Source organism: Falco biarmicus, chromosome 4 (assembly GCF_023638135.1).
Source record: "Falco biarmicus isolate bFalBia1 chromosome 4, bFalBia1.pri, whole genome shotgun sequence".
NCBI lineage: Eukaryota > Metazoa > Chordata > Aves > Falconiformes > Falconidae > Falco > Falco biarmicus.
The window spans coordinates 40,575,459-40,596,595 of NC_079291.1; the positions used below are offsets into that span (position 1 = coordinate 40,575,459).

Sequence of the window (21,137 nt, forward strand, 5' to 3'; positions counted from 1 at the left end):
ATATAAGCCAGCATTTTAAAATCCTTCCACGCTAAGATTAATTACTAGATATTCCAGGAACTTTATCATCAGTCCAGTCACTCCTGATGTCCTTGCTTTGTGGTGTATGTAGAAGTTGCCTTTTTGGCACTGTATGTTATTTCCTGGAGGGCTTCAAGGGTTGCAGTTACATGTTGTTTTGTGTGAACCAATGTTGCTGCACACATTTTTAAGCTACAGGAAATATGAGCAGTCTGTATGGTTTTCCTTGGTTATAGTACAATCTGGGAAGTTCCACCACAGGAGTCTAATCTGGTTTTGGTCTGAATGCATGGGGATTAGTGCTAACAGAAGTTGCATGTGAGACTTGCTCACAGCATGCAGAGAATAGCCAGTCGCTGCCCATTCATGAATTCTGCTGTGTTTATCTCAGGGCATTTTGGCTTCAGTTTCCACATATGTAGTCATAGCCACATGGAGCAACCTTAAGTTAAACCATCTCCCCTCTAAAACAACTGGGAAAATAAACACCAGACATGTTAGAGATGCTCTGAGAGCTCTGCACTTCGCTTACCTGTGAGTTTCAGCACGTATCCCACCACAGCCAAGGATCACACAGGCTGCAGCCATAAATCAGAGCCAGTTTTACAATAGCTGGCCAGCACAAAGAAGCATGCTTGCAGCAGGACAGAGCACAGCACGTGCCAGCAACCCGAGTACTAGCAGCTTGCTCGGACTGAATTTACAGCCCTTGCTGAACCCTGCTGCTTTCCTGTTACCCATGCTGGCTCACTTTGGCTGTTTGCAGCACAGACTTGTGGCTGCCCGGGGATGCGCCGTGGAACACCTCTACACACTTTGCTAAACCATGTTGTCACAGACGCGTTGTCGTTTCACAGCAGGCTTTCATTTACCCCTGGCTTCATACATCTTTGCAGATCAGCAGTGGTGTTTCACAATAATTTTAAAGCAGGGGAGAAGGTGATGAAATAATTTGTTTTCCAATTTGCAGCAATTCACTCTCAGTAAAGCCACTGACTGACAAATATTTAACAATTCATACATTTTTTTGCTAGAAATGCAAAGATGCACTCTATTTGCAGATGCAATTATTCACAGTATTAACAACATCTTGGGGTATTTTACAGAGAGCAATGTAACTTGATACGGAGATTATGAAAATGCCTCCCAGCAAGGCTGATATTTGTTAATCATAGATCCCGTGGAGAACCACAATTTCTTACTGCCAAAGATACAAAGAAGATTCAAAGGTCATGTGGTCCCTGTTTGAAACACCTAACAAACAACGAAGGGTGCTGGTTGTATTTCTGCAGCAGCAGCGCAGCCTCAGGGCTTCAGCTTTCTGAGGGCTTATAGTGCTGCTCTGGTACCACCAAAATGTGACAACCTCCTAAGAGTCCGCAGCCTGGCCATGTTGACAACGTGATTTTCCTATTGCTAGCCTGGATGGCTACAGAAAGACTGAAACCGTTTGGAAAAGATTTTATTTTCTATGGCAAACAATAGCTTTTCATCAAATAACACTTCTGTCTGTGCTTTCACTTTCCAAGCCCTGCAGGTCTGCTATTTTTACTTTACCAGTATTTTTTTTAGTTTCTTTTTTTTCCCTTCTTTTTCACCAGTCTTGGTCTTGGATCAGAGACAGATGAACCTGGGCTATGGGTCACAAGTGGGTTTTACTACATGCTTTTGGTCAACCAAGTTGGCCAGTCAAATCTAGTCCTCGATTTTTATACAAATGATAAACACGGTTAAAGAAATTGCATTGAATTATTCTAAAGATGTTTGATTCCACTTGCTTTGGTGATAACAGTGGTTAGGCAGCAAACAATCTTAAGTTACTAAACCTTGAAAGACTTGGGTTTGGTCTGGGGGGGAGGGGCGTGTTTTTGTAATAAACTGATTCAATACTCTTGTAGCATATGGCTGCCAACCCAATCATTAACTTTGAACGTAACACAATGCTACTTCTGCGCTCTGAAAATATAATCAAACTACCTTTTCATAATATTATACTTGTTACCTAAGTTTATTCTTAAGTACTTTACGTACTGAAGTATGTATTTAGTAAGGAAGATGTGGAAATATTAGTGAATGCTGTATGTTCCTTTGCACTGATGGGTTCGGATACATCATTTTTACCTGACTATTTTATCATATTTACCTGATTAGAAAAAATAATTATTTAAAAAATATTTTGCATTTATAGGTTTTGTACTTGTATGTTACATTTACAATTTATCTTTTTCATATTTATGTTGCTTATCATTAAAAATATGTATGTGCTTAGACCAACAGTAACTGTGCTGTAAGAGTTCTGGCTTCTGTTTTTAAGGATATTTTGGGTTATAATCTGACATCTGTTTTATTACCCCAAAAAAACCATAAGAGGACATTTTTAGGCCTGTAATATCAGCTTTATTTACCACTTGTATTTTCAATACTTTTGGTCATATTTTTCTGTTTGGAGTTGGATTGTTTTGTTTGATTGGACAATCAGATTGGATTTCCTCTAGAAGATGCTGTGTATTATCTCTGAAATCTACTTCTAAAATGTGAGATCTGATCTAATAATAGGATTACTCTCATACAATGTGATCTGAATTGAGGTTCCACAGTAGTAAAAAGCAAACCTGAAAAGCCCTGCTGGGGTGCCAGGTGATCTCAGAGGCACTCTACACAATAGACATATTTCTTTTTCAAGTTGCACCTGTGAGCAAAGGCTAGGTAACTTTTTTCCCTAAGAAGCACCTATAAGAATGCTTAGATCCACATTATTTATCTGCCAGGAGGCTCCTGTAACCATCATGAATAGTCTATTCTGAAAACAAAGTTTCTTGAGACTAGGAATGAGAAGAAGTGTATTAGTTTTTAATCTAGTGGTTGAATATTCCAAGAATATTAGAATATCTTGAGATTTGATTCCTGTTCTTAAAGGACATTTTAATTTATCCAATGCCTTTTCTGTTGAAAAGCCAGAATAGTCTCACTTTGGAAATAATTAACTGTTCTGTACTTCTTTTTCTTGATCTGTAAGTTATAATTTCACTGTTTTATTATACTATTATTTCTAATCAACATTATATATATAAATGTTCAAAAAAGAGATTGCATTTAATTTATACAGTGCAAGACAATTAGCAAAATTACTAATTCTGTCAGATATTAAGAATAATGAAAGCATTAAATGTACGGGGACACATACTTGTGCATGAAAGACACATATCTTGAAGTTGGTTTTTCTTTTCTCTTTCAAGCACAGTAGCAAATGTAGGAGACTGGTGAATTTTCATAGAATCATAGAATCATGGAATAATTTAGGTTGGAAGGGTCCTTAAAAATGACCTAGTTCTAACCCCCCGCCATGGGCAGGGACACCTTCCACTACACCAGGTGTCTCAAAGCGCCATCCTGCCTGGCCTTGAACACTGCCAGGGATGGGGCATCCACAGCTTCTCTGGGCAGCCTGTGCCAGTGCCTCAGCACTCTCACAGGGAAGAATTTCTTCCTAATATGTAATCCAAACCTACCCTCTTTCAGTTCAAAGCCATTCCCCCTTGTCCTATCACTACATGGCCTTCTAAAAAGTCCCTCTCCATCTGTCCTGTAGGCCCCCTTTAGGTACTGGAAAGCTGCTTTAAGGTCTCCCTGGAGCCTTCTCTTCTTCAGGCTGAACAACCTCTTTTTTTCTTACAGCACAGAATGTAGTTATGCAAATGAAGAGATTATATATAAGCACTATACTAGATTGCGGTAAACAAACTTTTATTGCAGTTGCAAACAGCAATATGAATGCTAATTAAATAGAGTTTATAGCCTGTTATTGCACAACAGCATATGTGCAATCCAAGAAAAACAGAGCAGAGACACAGCTATGTAGTGAACTGAGGGTGCAGCGTGGAGTAGCACGCGTTTGACAGCAGCACTGAATGAGGAGCACTTACGAGCAGCACTTAATCTGTTTCTAAAGTCTTAGAGCAAGAAGGGTGTAAGAAGTTTTTTTCTTCTGCACGTGTTCTGCCTGATACTTTGGTGTGCGTTCTGTTTGCATTGCTAATTGGTAAGAAAGGCATGTAAAAGCTCTGATTACAGCTTTAACCTTATTTATTTAAGGGGGAAAAAAAAAAAGGAAGAGAGATTATCTGGTTATACTTACACTGGCAAAAGTTCCTGGTAAAAGCCCTTCTAGTTTACATTAGTGGCTGAACAAACACTGCAGTCAAACTAATGCTTCTTCCAGAAGGAACTTAAATGAAGAATCACTGAATGGGTGACCACTCTCAGCTGGCCACTTTGTTGCTTTAGGACATCACTGCCTCAGCAAAAAGGATGGCCAAAAGGCTATTTTACTGGCTCGAGAACTATTGCACTCAACATACCAGTAAGAACCAAGAATTAATTTTGTTTTAAATTAGCATACTGGATTTGAAACAGCAGGAGTTCAGGAGCTGATTCATGAACAATAGTTTGGCTGCAGCTAAAATTTCGGTCCAGGCTATCTCAGTGTGTTTACTGTCATTGTTCCCTTTATGCTGGGTGACATATATAGCAAAACTGAATAAAACAGCATTGGGTTTGGTAAAAGCCTGGAGTAGAGATTTTTCTGAAAGAAAACAACCTCCTAGTAAACCAAACCGCAAATCCCTGAGCAGTTAATCATGAGATTCACACTGATAAGTAATTCTTATGACATTGGCCATACTACTTATGCAAGTAGCCATTCACCAAAGTATTATTCTGTTGTTAGGAGACTTACTCTAATACACAGGTGTTGGCTTTTTTTCATGTGTGCTCGCTTGATCTATTCTAAATGGTTTTTGTCAGCCTGCAGAAATGAAAACATGTTTTTTGCTATGTGTTGAATAGTAGATGAGCATTTAGAAGATAGAAAAATGTTTACTGAAGTAAATATTGAATTAGCTTGTATAAAGTGCTTTGGAATACTCGTATGAAGTAAGAATTGTGTTAGTGTTTGTAAGCCATACTGAAATGTATCCAAAAGAAAACTTACTGTTTGCGATTCTGGCATCCAGTTAAAAACTAGTGCAGAGCACTTTGTAACTCATGAAAGGTTCTATGAAGCTAACAGAGCTAGGTACATGAATCATTTGCAGGACTCATTTTGCCGTTTTTTACATACAGCTCATTCAGAAATCGAAGAAAACTAGGGCTTACATAATAGATGCACATGAATTGTTCTATTTTTTGCTGTCTTTGTCGTTCAGGTGGGAATGAAAATTTTTGCTGCAGTTAGGCAGGACTAGTAGCAAGGGCTGGGCTTCAGGCCTGCACCCAAAAATGCTTTTCCTACTCCTAGAACATGACCAAATTGTCCTTCAGTTTCTCTAGCTAAATCTGGATGTCAGCAAATGAACAGGTGATCCTTCTGAGAGATGGCCCAACCCGGAAGCCAACACATTAAAGGTTAATTTGGAAAATACCAGATGACTTCTGCAACCTTCATCTGTATCTCTATGTAATTCTAAAATTAAGTTAATTTAGCGTAATATCAATGTCAAGCAGCACTTAAGCAAGCCATGCTTTAAAATTTTATTTGGGAGTCTGAAATATGTCCATCTCACTAAAACTACGTTGTTAGAAAAAAATAAAGAGACTGATGATGGTGTTCCTCTGCTATTGTCAGCTCTACAGTGAGTCAGTCATGGGGAAACATTGATTAATGTATGTTACTGTGAAACCTGCAACAACGGATTTAGAAGACGTATTTTTGTGGTGGATAATCCGAGTATCAGCTTAAAAAAATTCACGTGTCTTATTTTTCAGATTATTTTTTAATATTGGCATTGGTTAATATGACACTCAAAAATATTTTTTCTGTCTTCATTGACTCCTTATACAGGAACAGGCCACAGGCACTAGTCTAGGAATAAATAGCTTCAATATTCTTGGTTTTATAGTAACTTCTGGTTCAGGACTTCGTGAGCTGTGAATGAATAAAAAGATGCACACTGACTATATTAAAAAAAAAAAAAAGAAAAGAAAGGAAACAAAACAATTGAGTGAATTTTATTTGAATATTGCCCAAACAAAGCTGTAAAATCTCATCCTGAATTTGTTTTATTCTCAGGAAAAAATATTTAACTTACAGAAAAAAGACTAATTACCAAAGACCATGATCTGCTTTAATTCTTGAGGAGGAAATTGTTTAATGCTTTGCTCATTATCACTGTCTGAAATGTATTTTTCTTACAGTTTTGCTAGAATGTGCTCCACATAATCTTTTAGAATTAAGGCTGTGGCTAACAGGCTGTTTCTTCAGTATTTGTTGCCATGGAGCTGCCTCTGCCTATTGAATTCACCTGGGCGGTCTTCAGATGGCACACTGAAGTTGATTCAGTCTGTCACGAACGTGTGCCTTCAGCGACCACAGAATTTCATAAAGGCCGTCAGGAAGAGCAAGTCCTGCTCACATTTCCTGTTAAGGCATTGTTCTAAGTAAAGTTAAAGGTTCGTTTTTTCATGGGATGCTTTGTGAGATCATTGACGGCCTGACATTCCCTCCTTGAAGGAACAATGCTTCGTCATTATTGTTGTTTGCTGCCTTTTTCAGAAATATCCATTCAGGAAACTAATCCAAGAGCGAATGTGGACATGTTTCACCACGGCTTTTAGCAGGAGCAGTAGCTCCTGCGCTACCCAGCAGGGGTGGAACAGCATTGTTTGAGTTTTAATGTCCTGAGTGTCACAGGCTTGGATATCAATACATTAGCTGTTGGCTTTTAACAGATACGTCATTTTAAAAGTTGATCCTTTAGTATTAATTTTGTCAGTGTAATCCCATCATGCAAAAGTATTTTTTTTTAGAAATTTTATATTTATATATATATATACTATATATTTTAGAAAAGTCTATTTCAAGCTATTTTTTCTACAAAATAGGCAAGGGCAAAATTGAAGGGAAATTTGTTTTCTTAGCATCTAATGATATAAAGAAGCCATCCAGATTTGAGAAAATGTCATATAAAGTACTTGAGATTGCATTTTAAAATACATGGTTTCAAAATAATATTAAAGTAAATATTTAGCTACAAAATATAAAGCAAATATGACTGATGTGTGCCACACTTTTCTTCTTTGCACATGACTAGGAACAAAATGTTGCTACTCGGCTTCTGGCATTTTTTTCTACAGAAGTTGTATGGGATGCCATTGCGACATTAGTATGAAAAACTGTCTTCAGCACAAGCTCAGTTCTTAGGTTTTCGAAGGACACTTCAAGGACAGTTATTTTAATAAAATGTAGGGCAGCACAGAATCAGAAAGGAAGATGGCGAGGCCTTATGCACTGTTTCAGGTGGACAAATGTTTCAAAATTTTACTCTGGAAATAGGTAAGATGCCTTTGATGGCAATTAAACAACTGGCTAATACAGGACTTACATCACATTATTAATGTGACTGCTAATGTTTTATTTTTCAGAATCATTTTTCTTATGAAACCTGAAGGCTGCTAAAGCTTTATTGCAATCTGTTTGCTTATAAAATGAGAGCTTTAATTTTTGTGAAGACTGGGGGGCAGCTGAATAAAAGAGGCTTAGCAGTAAGGGAGAAAAGGGAGGAACAGACAAAAGCTTGAAGACTTGTCTTTCCTCACCCTCCTTTTGCTGCACAAACTCAAAGGACTTACCAAAAATTACTTTAAGCCAAACTGATGTTATTCTGCAGTAATGTTTTCAAAACTGACCCTGGTTGCAGTTTGATGTTTATAGCTAAGCTGCTTGAAGGGCTGGTGTGCTGCCAGGAAGGAATTCCTGCAACCCTGCTCTGAAGCTGCGGATTCCTGCCGTCTCCCCCTTCCCCTTTCACCCTGGCAGTTGCACTTCATGAACTTTGTGGTAAGATGGCCCATGGAGATAAAGCAGCAAAGAATTAACCCTATGGAAAGGTAATTAATGTTCTGCTACATTTTACTTTTAATTCTTGAATGGAGTCCCTCGTGCTTGGAGAAGCACAAGTAGTGAGCAATGGAGCATCAGGTTAGCCCAGCCAAGGCGAGGAGGGAGGGAAACGACTTCTGGCAAATGCTCGCTGTTAAAATCAACTCGATGGTAACATGGAGCTGTGCCATCAGCGATCTGCGCCTCAGATCTGTGCATGTATAAATTGGCAAAGAATCTGTAAACTCTTAGGCGTATTAACTCTGCCAATAAGCTTGGTAATGATGAGTTAACTGTCAACCACACTGATGGTTTTGCAATCCTCATACAGATTAGGGGTTGTCATTGTCTTTCCTTACACCATTTATTGTGAATGAAGTTTTGCTTTGGTGCCACAAATAAGTAATTGTTGGGTGGAAAAAAATCTATGTCTTCCCTAAAGCAGAGAAGCCCAAGCTGAGCACAGGGCTTAATGAAGGGTAGAGGAAAGGCCAACCTCAAGAAGCTGAGAATTGCTCGGATGCTGCCTTGGACACAGGCCGCATGGTCTATTAAAAGCTGTCTCTCATGTCAGTAACTCACATGAGCTGGGCATATTTGTGGCTGTAAGTGCTATAAAGCCTTTTTGTGCTCTTGTGATTCAAGTATTTAATAATGAGAGCAATAACGCTATAAATAGGAACACCATAGTTGGTAAGGTCTGGGGATACAAAAGGAGATATGTGGTCTCAGTTATGACAGGAGGGCAAAGAAAAAGGAAAGAAAGTATCAGCTAAAACCAGCAACTTCGGCAGAAGTGCTTTATCAAACATAAACTTTGTATACAACCCATAGACAACAAAACTGCCTCTCACAAAGTGAACAGCTTGCGAGCGGGAGCGTGCCTTTTTTGGTCACATTTTGCAAAGGGCTGAAAATATGTGCTTAGTAGGTGTTGTGGCTTTTGCAAGTATTGCGAGCCTTCCTGTGCATTAGGAATGTTTTTGCCAGTGTTTCTGTCTTGCTTATATCTTCCATCATGTAGAAACCCTGCTCCTTCCTATCCTGTCCCCCTAAAATACAACAATATCAATCAGGGCTTTGCTGCGTGGCACCTATATCCTAAAGAACAAAGCATAATAAGCAGGAGCTGGAAGAACGGATCTGTTCATTAAATCCAGCCAGGCGCTGTTGTGCTCTGATACAGACTGATAATAGATTCATAAGTGAGCTTGTCTGGAGCGGTTTTGTTCAGACTTGTCGTGTGAAAGATAAAAGTACAAAAATAAGAGGAATCTCTTGTTTGCATTTGTGACAGCCAGCTTCCAGTTTATCACTGGAGAAGAAGATGAACCGTGTCTCTTCTGAGATATTAAATCCAGGTAATCGAGTGAATTCTTGTTTTCACAATATTGAATTTCTGGCTACGATGCATTTTATGCAGGAGGTGGCACAGAGTAATACATGGGTCACACTTATTTTTTAACTGATATTCATAGAGAAATTTGCTGTATCAGGGCTTTAAACATATGCTCAATTAGAAGGATTTTAGTAGTTTCATAAAAGTCATTGTAAACTCACCGGCCTATATTTATTCAAGTTTTTAATGATCTCCCTTGCGCCTAAGTTACTAGCTTTTAGCTGCATTTGCACAAATATCAGCCAACTATCCTAGGCTTATTTTTGCACATTCAGGTAGTGGTTATAGGCTAAATCAACCCTGTACTCACTGTACATGTGTGCGAAGGTTAGGACACTGTACTGACACCACATCCTTATCTAGGTGGTAAAGAACAATTAAATATGCAAACTAATACAGTGCTCCTTGCTCTAAAAGAACATCTGATCTCTCACACAACAAAAAAAGCTATTTTTTTGATACCCAAATCAGGTTATCTTCTTTGCCAGCCTAGGGTTTCAGGGTTATTTTTTTTGAAAAAAAAACCAACCAAACAAAACAACTTATCTTTTTGTCTGGTCTTCTAACATGTACATGTTTAGAAAAAAATCAAATAAGCATGCACAACACCTCTCCATTGCAGATAAAACCGTACAAAAAAATGCAGCAGAGTGGTTTTCTGCCGAGAAGTGGTTAGGCATAGCAGGTTGTTTTCCCCTTGAGAAAGAACGAGCAATTTGGAATCTCTGCATATTTTTTTTACACATTGACCCTTATCCTGGAGCAGATGTGGCCAAAAACAGCATGCAGAGGGATGACTGCATGTGTATGTGTTCAGCTGAAGGATTTTCACTGCACATTTCAAGGTTAGAGAACTCTGTTCAATGGCTAAACAAAAGGAGTGAAAACAGGTTAAGATACTTATTTTGCTAGGCTAATCTTCTAGCCACTCATTACATCAAGGCAATGAATGATACTTGCTACTGAAATACAGTTAGAATATTTTTTTCTCAGCAAGAAAAATGAAATAAACTTACTAGAATTTGGAGGTGACTACTGGGGTATGTGGGTTCTTTTTAAAGAAAACCGTACAACACAACAGCTAAAATTTGACTACTTTTTTAAAGTCCCTTTTGTTTATTTGTGCTTTAAAATCTTCTTTCCTGAGTCCCTGCTTGCTTACGACCCTTCTATGTGTGTATATAAACAAGCAAAATCTTTACATTTTTTTATAAAGGAAAAAAGACAAAGTAATCATAAAAGATATAAGACTCAGCAAACATGAACTTCATTGGATATATTCAAGCTCTAATTTATGAGGGAGTAGAAACACCCTTTCAACACAAGATACACAATTTATGGTCTTAGAATCTGTAATGCTTCCAAATGATCTTTACTACTCTCAAAGCAGAATGGTATACTTCAGGGGGGAGAAAAAAAAAAAAAAAGTGATAAACTGAAAAATCCAGAGGGCAATATGAAGGACCATTGTTACACAATTAAATAACTTCCACTCCTTGCTCCCCATGACAGACAATAGGTGATCTCAGATGGATGCCTGAAAATTTACCAAGTAAATGTACTGAATCAGGGTAGATCAAGTGCCTTTTGTAGAGAATGATTCGAAACAGAAAGGTAAATGGTTCCAAAGCTATAAAGGTGTTAGAAGTCAAAGCCAACATCTTTCAGTAACACCTGCCCCCACTTAGCAATCATTAACAGGAATACTGTGTTTAGATTCTTTAGTAAATTTTTACTTAGATATGATCCTTCCTTAATTATTGTGATGGTCACAAAAAGTAATTCCATTAAAACAATCTAATTTGGAAATGACAAAGAAACAACTACTTCAAGACCTATATTAGCAGGTGAAGTATGCATTCTTCCCACCAAAAGTGTAAAGAGAAAGTATCTTTTTGGTTACAGCTGCTAAGAGAGTATCTGGAAGCAGTCCAGGCTCTAGCAACTTTATAGTTTCAAGATTATTCAGCATCTCTGTTGAACTACTTGAATGAAATGTAAGAACGTAAGAGAGATTCTCTTCACTTAAAATTAGGGTTCTGTTTTGCCACAGACAACAACTTTGACAAAATTCTAGAAATTATTTTTGCAGAATACCATGACAACTTTTCAAAATGAAATGAGAAACTTTTTGGAGAAGTGAAAGTTCTCAAGCATCTTCAAACATAGGAGCACTTCCACTTGCAGAGAAAGCCAGTGCCTTCACAAAAAATGGGTCGTTCCTGCAGGATATTTTCACTATACACTTGAGAAAATCCATAGGCGTAAGCTAATTAGAGAGGAAATTTATCGGCTGTTATGAAAAATGTGGTGAATTGGCCACACAACTGGGAGAAAGCTTGAAAGTACTTGAAACGGAACGGGCTTTGTGCTGGTTTCGGTTCGCTGGCTTCTGTGCCTGTATGTGACTATTACAGTACTCCTAGCACCGGCTGCCATTTTAAGTCTATACCATTAGGCCACCCAGAGTTTGCAGACCGATTTTTCACTGCTCACCACCAACCGGTAAGAGGTTTCACCATCAATCACAGAGTGCTACCGAAACCCTAAGCCTCCCCTCTGGTGCTGTGTGGGGACATGGCTGCGACCTGTGGGCCATGGCGAGGGGCTGCAGGCCTTCCTGCGCCATCGTCCCCGCCACAGGCCGTGGTGCTGTTACGCGGTCGGAAGGCTCAGTCTCCGCCAGGACAGCCGTAAAGTTGGATTTTGCTTCCAAGCAATGAACGACAGATCATTGCAGGGCTGGAGGGTGATTTTCCTGGGCCAGGTTTTGAACAGGTCTTTCAAGCAGCCGCCTGCGGGACACCTGGTAACACCCCAGTGCTGCTAAGGAGCGTATAAAACCAGTGGGCTTCACCTCGCCTGCCAGACAGGCGCTACTCATCCCTTGCCGGTACGCGCATGGGACTCTCCGAGGAGTACATGCAGAAACCGTACCAACGGGACGGACCTACGGCACGTTACCCCTGGAAAGCGCAGGTTTGTTCCCTGAAGCGACCTTGCCTCGGGCCCCGGTACGAGCCGAGACATGCGATGCCGCACGGGCAGGGCCGCGGGAGGGTCCCCCTGCCCCCACCGCTCTCCCGGCCGCGCCCGGCGGGCGCCCCCCCGCCCCGCCCCCGAGCCGCCGGGAACTGCCCCGGTGCGGGAACTGCCCCGGTGCGGGAACTGCCCCGGTGCGGGAACTGCCCCGGTGCGGCAGCGGGAGCGGGCCCCTCCCGCCCTCGGCCACGGCCGCGCCGGAGCTGACCCGGCCCGGCGCACGCCCACCGGCCGGCCCACCCTCCCGCGGCCCGGCGGGGAAAGCAGAGCGTGCCGCCCCCCCGCGCCCCCAGCCCCAACTTTCTCGCCCGCCCCTGCGCCGCCCGCCGCCCCCGCCCCGCGGCGCCCGGCGGGTGCGGGAGGGAGGCGGGGAGGGAGGCGCCGCCCGGCCGCCGCCGGGAGGGAGATGCTCGTTGTCACTTTCCCTCTTCGCCACGCGCCGCCCCCTGCCCTCCCCCCCGCGCCCGGCGGCGGCGGTGCCCCGTCCCCCGGCGCCGCGCCGCGCTCTCCCCGCCGGCAGCAGCCAGGGCCGCGCCACCGCCCGTGCCCCCCCCGGCATGGCCGGGCGCTGAGGGGCGCCCCCCGCCCCGCCCCGCCCCGGCTCGGCTCTGCCCCGCCGAGGGGCTCGGCGCCCAGCCGCCCGCGCTGCTCGCCAATGGTCCAGAGCGACATGTCCAAATCGCCTCCCAGCCCGGCGCAGGAGGTGCAGATGGAGCTGCTGGACAATCCCCTGCCCGCGGCGGCGGCGGCGCAGGTACGGCGCGGGCGGCGGGGCCGGGCCGGGCGCGGCGGGCTTCGCCCCGGGGCGGCGGGCGGCGGGCGGCGGGAGGGGGCGGCGGGGCTGCCGGCACGCCCCGTCCTTCAACTTCGGGTCCCCAACGCCGGAAAAGTTTGCGGCTCCCCCGAGGCGCCCGGCGCCCCCCGCCCCCGCCAGATGCCGCTGAGTTACCGCGCGCGGCGGGACCTCCTGCGGCGGGAGGGACCCCGCGGCCCGGGGTGGGGGCGGGGGCGCGGCGCCCTCGGGGCGCTCTCCCGTGCACGCATCACGCGCCCTGGCAGGCCACGGCCGCTTGTCCCCGCTCCGGTGACCTGTTGTGCCTGTACCTGATGCTCACCGCGCACTGCTTGAAGCCCCCCCCCCCCCCCGGCTGCACGGGCTGCGGGCAGCCGGTGTGCGTGGGCTGCGGCGATTCCCGCTGGCTGGCTGAGCAGGAATTTTGGGGGAGCTGAAGGTGTGGAGCACGCTGCAGGTTCCAGCTGCTGGATCAGCCTGCAGCGGGCGGTTGTGCGGGCGTCGCCGAAATTTTAACGACTCGGACCGCGTGCGCTGCGTTCAGGTGGATGGATGAAGAGAGGGAGGCAGGGTACAGATGTTCTTACACTTGGTAAAGACTGTATGTTTTGAAAGGTGATTCCTGTTTAATGTATGAATGTTGCATAATATCTTCGAGTTTGCAATAGTTGGCTACAAAGACTTATGGTGCTATTTTTGAACCCAGTAAAAGGGTGGTAAAATCTACGTGAGTTTTAAATTACAAACACACTTGTTCTTGTTAGGACAGAGTTTTCTTCCTTTTGGAGTAGCAGTTTTTATTTCTGCTGCCAAAGCTAATCTCCAGTGCTTTATTTTCTTTGAGGAGGTGGTCCAGTTTCATCACGGAAGCACTTGATTGCCAGAGGAAAATGCTGTCAGTCTGTCAAAAGACTCGCTAATTGATCTTTACTTACTGGGAACCAGTGACAGCAGAACAAAATCCAGGCACTGAAACAGAGACTAAGTTAAGCTAAAAAAAAAAAAAAAGTGTCTCTTTGGATGTGAATCTGATTGCAGCCTCCAAGTGCAGAACAGACATTTCAGTAGGGCCATATGCGTTGCCAGCTTCTCCAGAAGCAGTGGCAAGGGAACTAATTTCTGACCTACAAATCCTCCCCTTTTTATATCTTTTCAGCCCTAAGCACAGAATCGGAAACTGTCAAATCATATGGTGCCTCTCTGCTGTGGGCAAATGTCAAATACTGATCATAAAATTGATTTTCACGCCTCCTTTTAACTGGGCATAAAGAACCTCTGTTTAGAGAGGAAGGATAGTTTGCTAACACCCACGTTATTTATGTTTCAGTTGAAGTACTTATATTCTGTTCCACAGAACTGGTTTTGCAGCCCAAAATACCCAGTTTTTAAGACAGATAAAATGCAGCTTTTTAGTTCAGGGAATGTTTTTCAGTTTTCGGAACCAAAGCCATTAGGCAAAACAAGAATCGTATCTTCTCCATATGTACATATTCTAGCCAAACATAAACCTTTGGTGTAGAGGAGATAACACTGTGGAATCAAAAGAGCCCTTTGGCTGAATAATTAATGCTAGTTAATTCGTTAGCATGCACGGCATTGAGAGACATTTTTTCTGATTTGAATTTTTGCTCCATTAATGTGACTTCCAAAAAAATCAATATTGTAAGATCGTGCTGCTTTAGAACATGCTCACAGTGAGGAGAGGCTTAATGAGAACATGTGAATCATCAAGTAGATTTCCTACGGGTACTTCAGTTATGCCCACTGCTATCTTTTTCACTAAGGTACTTGAGTTATTAGTCCTAGAAACATTTCATGCCAAGTAATGTGTCAGGAAAAAAACCCAACGACGTGTGATATTACTCCTAAAAGTATTCTCTCTGAGGTGCTACTTCTGGGAATTATGATTTAGCGAAATATAATTGGAGAGCCTTTGTAGGCTTTGTAACAAGCCTCAAAATTTCTCTCATCCAAGAATTTTACTTTTGCAAAGCCGAGGATTTCTTTTAACCTGGCTGTACATCACGGTCGATACCTTGGGATTGTGCCTGTCCATCCATTCTGACCAGACTTGTCATCACTTGGCAGAGTGAATGTCGTTAACACTCTAGAAGTAGTTACTCTTAAAAGGTAGTAAAATATATGAAACATTCCTAGGTAGCCTCTGTGTAAAATCTATTTCCAATTTTCACAATGCATTTTCCTAACAAAAATAAAATCCCTAGGTGTTGATCATGACAGTTCTACTCTCCCTGGGAAGTTATTTGCAATGGGGACAAGGTATTAATGTGTTATTCTGTACTACCTAAAATTCTGTGGCTTTTAGGTCCGTATTACTCTAAAAACATAGTTCTAGGTACTCACTGTGATCCCAGTCCAGGTGGGGTTGCGGTATAGTTTCAGGTGTCCAGTTTTACCCAAATGAATGCACATGCTAACAGCTACACTGTGGAGTTACTCAAACGTCCAGGTATATGTCAGTGCAAAGTGATAGTACTAGGTGTGGCCCTTTTTTACTAAGATCAGCATCTGATCTTCTGAAATCGTAAAACAAGCAAACTCTGTTCAAATGCATCAGTGTTTGATGATCAGTATCTGTTTTATCAAAAATCAACTCCAGTCTTCTTTTTAATTCTTTATTTCAAGAACCCCTTAATTCTAGGAAGTTGAATTAGTAGCATAATAAAGTTAATAATTTGAATTAACCCAGATGCTGTGCTGTTTTGTTGGTATTATAACATAGCATATTAATGCCTTTCATGGTAACTCTTTTCTTCTCTTTTCCCTTGCTCCCATGTAGTTTTTTTCTGATTCTACTTCCAAGTCCCCCAGTCCCCAGAAACCATTAGATTCAGAATCTGTTGCTATTTTCTCATCATAAGGCTGCCTGTGTTGTGTCATAGGAACAGTTGTAGCAAATCAGATCAGTGAATTATACAAGATGTTTTGAAGAAAATGTAACAAAACCTTGTATCAAGCAATGACAGACTACCTCGTGGACGAAGGTATCTTACCCTGAATGAATTCTTCCCTATCCCTCATTATTTTCCTCCTGTTCTTTTTCTTGCCTTCTTATGCGTCATCTCTCAGTGCAGGTCCTAAACCTGACACATTTTAAATTATAACGGTTCTCTTCTTGTTTGTTTTCTTCAGCTCTTTCACTTGCCTTTAGATTTCCTCTGTGCCCTGATAATGTTGGATGTGCTTCCCCCTTCCAAGTCTAAAGGCTTCGTCATCCCAGGAGTGCTTGGCTCCAGCTGGCCAGATTGCGTTGCTGGAGGTAAACTGCAGGCATGGGGTTAGGGACAGGCTTGTTCAGTTTTCCTTCTGGATTGACTGCAATTATGTTAATGTGGATTTTAGAGTAACGTGCACGTGGTGACTCCAGAATATCAGCTTAGTTATTTGGCCTTAGCACTGACTGTTGTCCTTTCTGGATTTCCACAGCACCATCCCTTCACTGCCTGTTTTCTGGTGATGGGGAATGGAAAGAATAGCTGGGGATTTATTCTCAGCAGGTTAATCACACTGCCCTCTGCTGCTCTCTTCAGCCGAGTTGATTTACCGCAATTCATACTGTGTTTACCTATTCATCAAAGAAACATTTTGCAGCAGCGTCGTTCCCAGTACTGACTTGCAAAAATACTTTGCAAGCCATAAACAAACGAAATTTATATCCCTTTCCTTACTTAAATAATAACAATAACCGTTCATTATAGATGCATGGAAGGTTTTACTCTCTTCTGGCAGCATCCCTAGATAAGCCAGATCCAGTGTGGCAGCAGCTCAGCAGAGTATATACAAATGAAGAGTGAAATCCAACTCCATTCATTGGACTTTCTCATGGTCCTCAGCAAGAGGTAGTGTTTTCTCTCCTGATGTGGTAACCTTACTCCTTACTGGCCAAAATAAATTTTAATAGTCTCTCACCGAGGAAAGCTCTTCAGGTGTCAGCTGTTACTTTTCTGATGATTCTCCTCTGCTACTTGGATTTATTTTGCATTGTCCTGAACTCTTTCAGTACTAGGTGATATTGCACGCTTATCTCTTCCAGAGACATTTATTTGCCACCTGGGTATTAACACATCATCAGCATCTATGGGCTATCATAATTGTTTTTCACATTTTCCTAGAGCCTAAAATCCCTCTGAAACAATTCAGAAGTTTCAGTCCTAACTTATTTGCATATCTGGTAACCATCTTCTGGAGGTGATTGCTGGTTTTGTCTTCTTTTGTCTCTAGGCTTACAATTTCAAACTGTTATGGATGAAAAGTTCCTGTACTCTTCCAAGGCTGGCTTCTCTGGAGTCTCAGTTACTTCTCTTCTGCTTCTTTTACTTGGTTCTTTCCTGTGCCAGGATAGAAGAATTTCAAAATAACACAGAGCAACCAAAATTGCCCTCCCTCCTCGCAGGGCCTGCCTTAGCCTCTGTCAGCAAGGCAGCAGACCCTTATCAGGGGGAAGCTTCCCCGTAGCTGGCTGTTGCTCCCTGCAGATACCTTTCTGTCACAGCATCAGATCTCTGTTTGCTTGTGTAAGGCAAATACAGAAATCCACGGAGAGCAGGTGGGGAGGAGCAGGCACGTGGCCTACAACTTGGCTGCCAGTCTCCAAAGGCTGCAGGAGGCACAGCAGGGTTGGGCATGAGCTTCAATGCCTTCCGCTTTTGCGTGCTCCTGTTTTGCTGAGCTGGGAGCAGATGTCTTCATCACTGGTGTTAAGGGGAGATGTGCAGCAGGTTTGCACCGAGGTGGGTTCCCAAGCCACTGGGAGGGAGGAGAGCAGGCCAAGTCCCCTACGCCTTGTCTGGCAGGTGGAAACTGCCAGGTGACCTGGTCTGGGGCCAGGGTGAGAGCACTGGGAGATGGCTTACAAGTGAAGGAACTGGTGAGAATTAGGCTACTTCTGGCTGTAGTATTGGCAAGGTGTTATCACAGGCCAGCAGAAAAGAGCATCAAAGATTTAACCCTGTTACAGGTTTCTCAGCAGAAATGGTTTTCTTTTTTTATGGGGGAAAAAGAAGCATCTGTCAAATACTTATTTTTGGATTATGTATGCAAGTCTGGATAAATAAAGTATTTGTAGAGGGTTTTTTCTGTGGGGTTTTTTGTTTGTTTGTTTGGTGTAGGTGGAGGATTTCATAAAAGGACTGTGGAATGGACTTAACAGACTCATCAATGTAGCTTGCTTGAACTTGATGACTGTATATGGAGATCCTCAATTTGGTAGGATTCCTGAAGGGAAGCCTTGTCTTTTCTGAATCGTGTCCTGAAAGCAAAGAAATAGTTTGAAGAAAACCAGGTTTTATAACCTAACCTGGGGATTCTTCTCTGCTGTGGGGACATGAATGTGTGCTCCTCAGGCAGCGTCTTCACTGAAGGTATGTCACAGGGCTGCGTGCCTGTCACAGGACTGCACTGATGTTGACCTTGTAGGGTGACCTGAAACCCCAGCCCTGAGATGGAGGCAAGCCAGGATATATTGCTGTGTCCAACATTGCCCTGTTGCCCCTGTTCTCATCATGGAATGGGGCTGGGGAGCGGTAGGGAGCTCCTCACCAAGGTCTATGTACGTCTTCCAGCCCTTGGCTGTACTGTCAGAAGGTTGACCTCCCCTCCTTTATGAGATTAGTGTGGTTTGTGGTGCAAAGATCAGAAATACTCACATCTCTTTCTGTAGCTGAACTTCTATATCCACATACATGCAGTTTGTGTTGTTTGGGTACGGGGGTTTACAGTTACACAGCCGATGTTGGAGTCTACACCCCCGGGTAGCTGAAGGGAATTGATTCTGAGTGCTGGCAAGCCCAGCCGGTGACTGGAGTGGGCTCAGGAGGTCTGACCTACAGGAACATTGTGTTGCTTGTTCTAAGGAGTTAATTAAAGTGGCAATAGCTTGTTCTTCTAAGAGGTGGATGGAGCTGGATGCGTATGTTCTACACTGTCCTTGCATGCTATTCTTCTTCTGGGACATGGGCATTTTTAAATATCTTTCAAAGCTTTTGCATGGGAAGGAAAAATGCTCAGGACACTCTTTCATTTCTGACTTTTCTAGTGATTCTGTAATCCTTCAGAGGGTCACTCTTTACTTTTGATTCTTTTGATCCTTGTAATTGGTCATTTGTTCATCAGAGATTGTGTAAGCTTCATTCCAGCTCTGAATTTTTATTTTCTGGTTTTGTTCTCTCCAGTTCCTTTCTTGCATCTTTGTTTCGAGACCTGACTTGACATCAATGACCGCTGTCTAAGTCTTCTGCGTCTTTCCTTCGTTCTTTGAAGGAGACCAGCAAGCTAGTTTTTAAGGGTTTATTTTTGCCACCTGCCATCAGTCTCCATGACTGGTGCTATGATAATTAGTGAAGGTTCAGGCTCACCATGTGTATAGTCCTCACCACTGCGCTGATATAAATTACTATTGGAGTGGTTACTGGTGAAGGGCATTTTAAGACTCACTGAAGATGAGCTGTAGCTAGTTGGTAATTTTAAATGTTTTGTATTTCCTCTTCCAGGTGATAGTATTTTGCCTACAGGGGTAAACCATGCCTTCTGTTTGCTGTGTGTGTTAGAGGATTAAATGTTACGGATGCATGCTCTTCATGTGTTGAGGCAGAACCTCATTAAAATTAAAGGGTTTCACTGACCAACATTGATCTCATCTTTTGCAATAACAAGTAATTGTGTAAGAAACCTAATTATCAGGAAACTGCTAAGCATGCCTGTAATGCTTCATATGCTTTCCATATGTTGGATTACATGGGCTGGATAAAGGTTGCACAGTGTACTTTGACGTCAGAGTTGGGAAGCAGAGAAGCAGTATTTCTTTGCTTTATTAAGACTGTTGATGTGTTGATGAAATGTTTTTTACAGGATTACTTTGATAGGTTTGGTTTGGTTTTGTCTTTTTTTTTTTTTTTTAAAAAGTTTCATATTGTCTGCCAGGTATTTTAAGAAACTGTAGAACGTAAATGCGTGTGTTGTGTTTCTCATCTCTAGCAACTCAGCCAATTTTTAAAAATAACTTCACACATCTAACTAATAAACCAAGCTACAGTTTTGATCTTGTAAACACTTACATGTACACATAACTTTGTGTAAGATGTTCTGCTGAAATCCAGTGAGAATGTTCCTGTCAGCGAACTGTTTGTATAAACAGGCTTGTTCACAGGGCTGGAGTTGGCTGTATTAAAATCAGCTGGGGCAATGATGGTGTGCCATAGGCAGTCGGTTGTGTTGGGTTTTGAGATTTTACCACTGGGCACCGTGTACTGAGGTGCAGAGACATTTAGTCCCTTATGGTGGTTCTGTTCGGTACAGCTACTGTGTAGTTCAAGAACAACTGCCCCGTGTTGGTGCTTTTACTGGCCAATGTCCGCACATCATGATTCAGCTCTTTATTTTTAGCTACTTAATTGCAGCCAACTGCTGCACAGAACACAGATAAGGCAGCTAATTTTAATATGAAAATCACAGTAACATATTGGGTTCATTGTTAAAAAGAATTATCTTTTTTTGGTTTTTCGCAGAATTGAAAGTAACTGGTAGATTTTTAAATTTATTTTTTTTTTGTACAAAGGTCTTGTTCTCACATTAAGATCTTATGGAAAAAATACAGTCAAAAAAGCAAAACAATGCGTATGACAGAACGAGTATTCATGATTCTCCACATGACAGAGACAGTTAATAATTTTTAAAAATTTGTTAAAATCTGGTTTGTTTATGGAAGACTTACCTCGTTTTTAGAAGAAAGTTTCAGGCATTTCTGACTGTGGGAATAAGCTTGGAAGGGCTGGAAGATGAATGTAATCCCAGATTAGCATCCTTTACAATAATGAGAAGAGTCATCAAATCCCACTTTTCCCATGTGCTGAAACTGCTCCCCTTTCCTCTGATTCACAGTCGGACTGTACACAGCAGCAGGTGTAAAACCGACTCCCTACGCTGCGTAGCCGTGGCCTGTCACCATGTCAACTGTTTTTTATGTGTCTAAAGTTAGTATTTAGCTTGTG

At 42.5% G+C, this 21,137-nt stretch overlaps 1 protein-coding gene across 7 annotated transcripts in view; it reads left to right on the forward strand.

Moving 5' to 3' along the window:
- Positions 1 to 12,886: 12,886 nt before the first annotated feature.
- Positions 12,887 to 21,137, forward strand: part of CACNB2 (calcium voltage-gated channel auxiliary subunit beta 2) — a 255,178-nt gene continuing 246,927 nt past the window's right edge. For 2 of the 7 annotated variants that reach the window (XR_008821273.1, XM_056334823.1), the window contains exon 1: positions 12,887 to 13,092. Coding sequence is in view for 6 of the 7 variants with exons in the window: in XM_056334823.1 (XP_056190798.1) it covers positions 12,994 to 13,092 (99 nt within the window). In the remaining variant the exon portion in view is untranslated. The remainder of the gene's footprint in view (positions 13,093 to 21,137) is intronic. The other 5 variants (XM_056334813.1, XM_056334816.1, XM_056334824.1 and 2 more) reach the window with 4 other exon arrangements.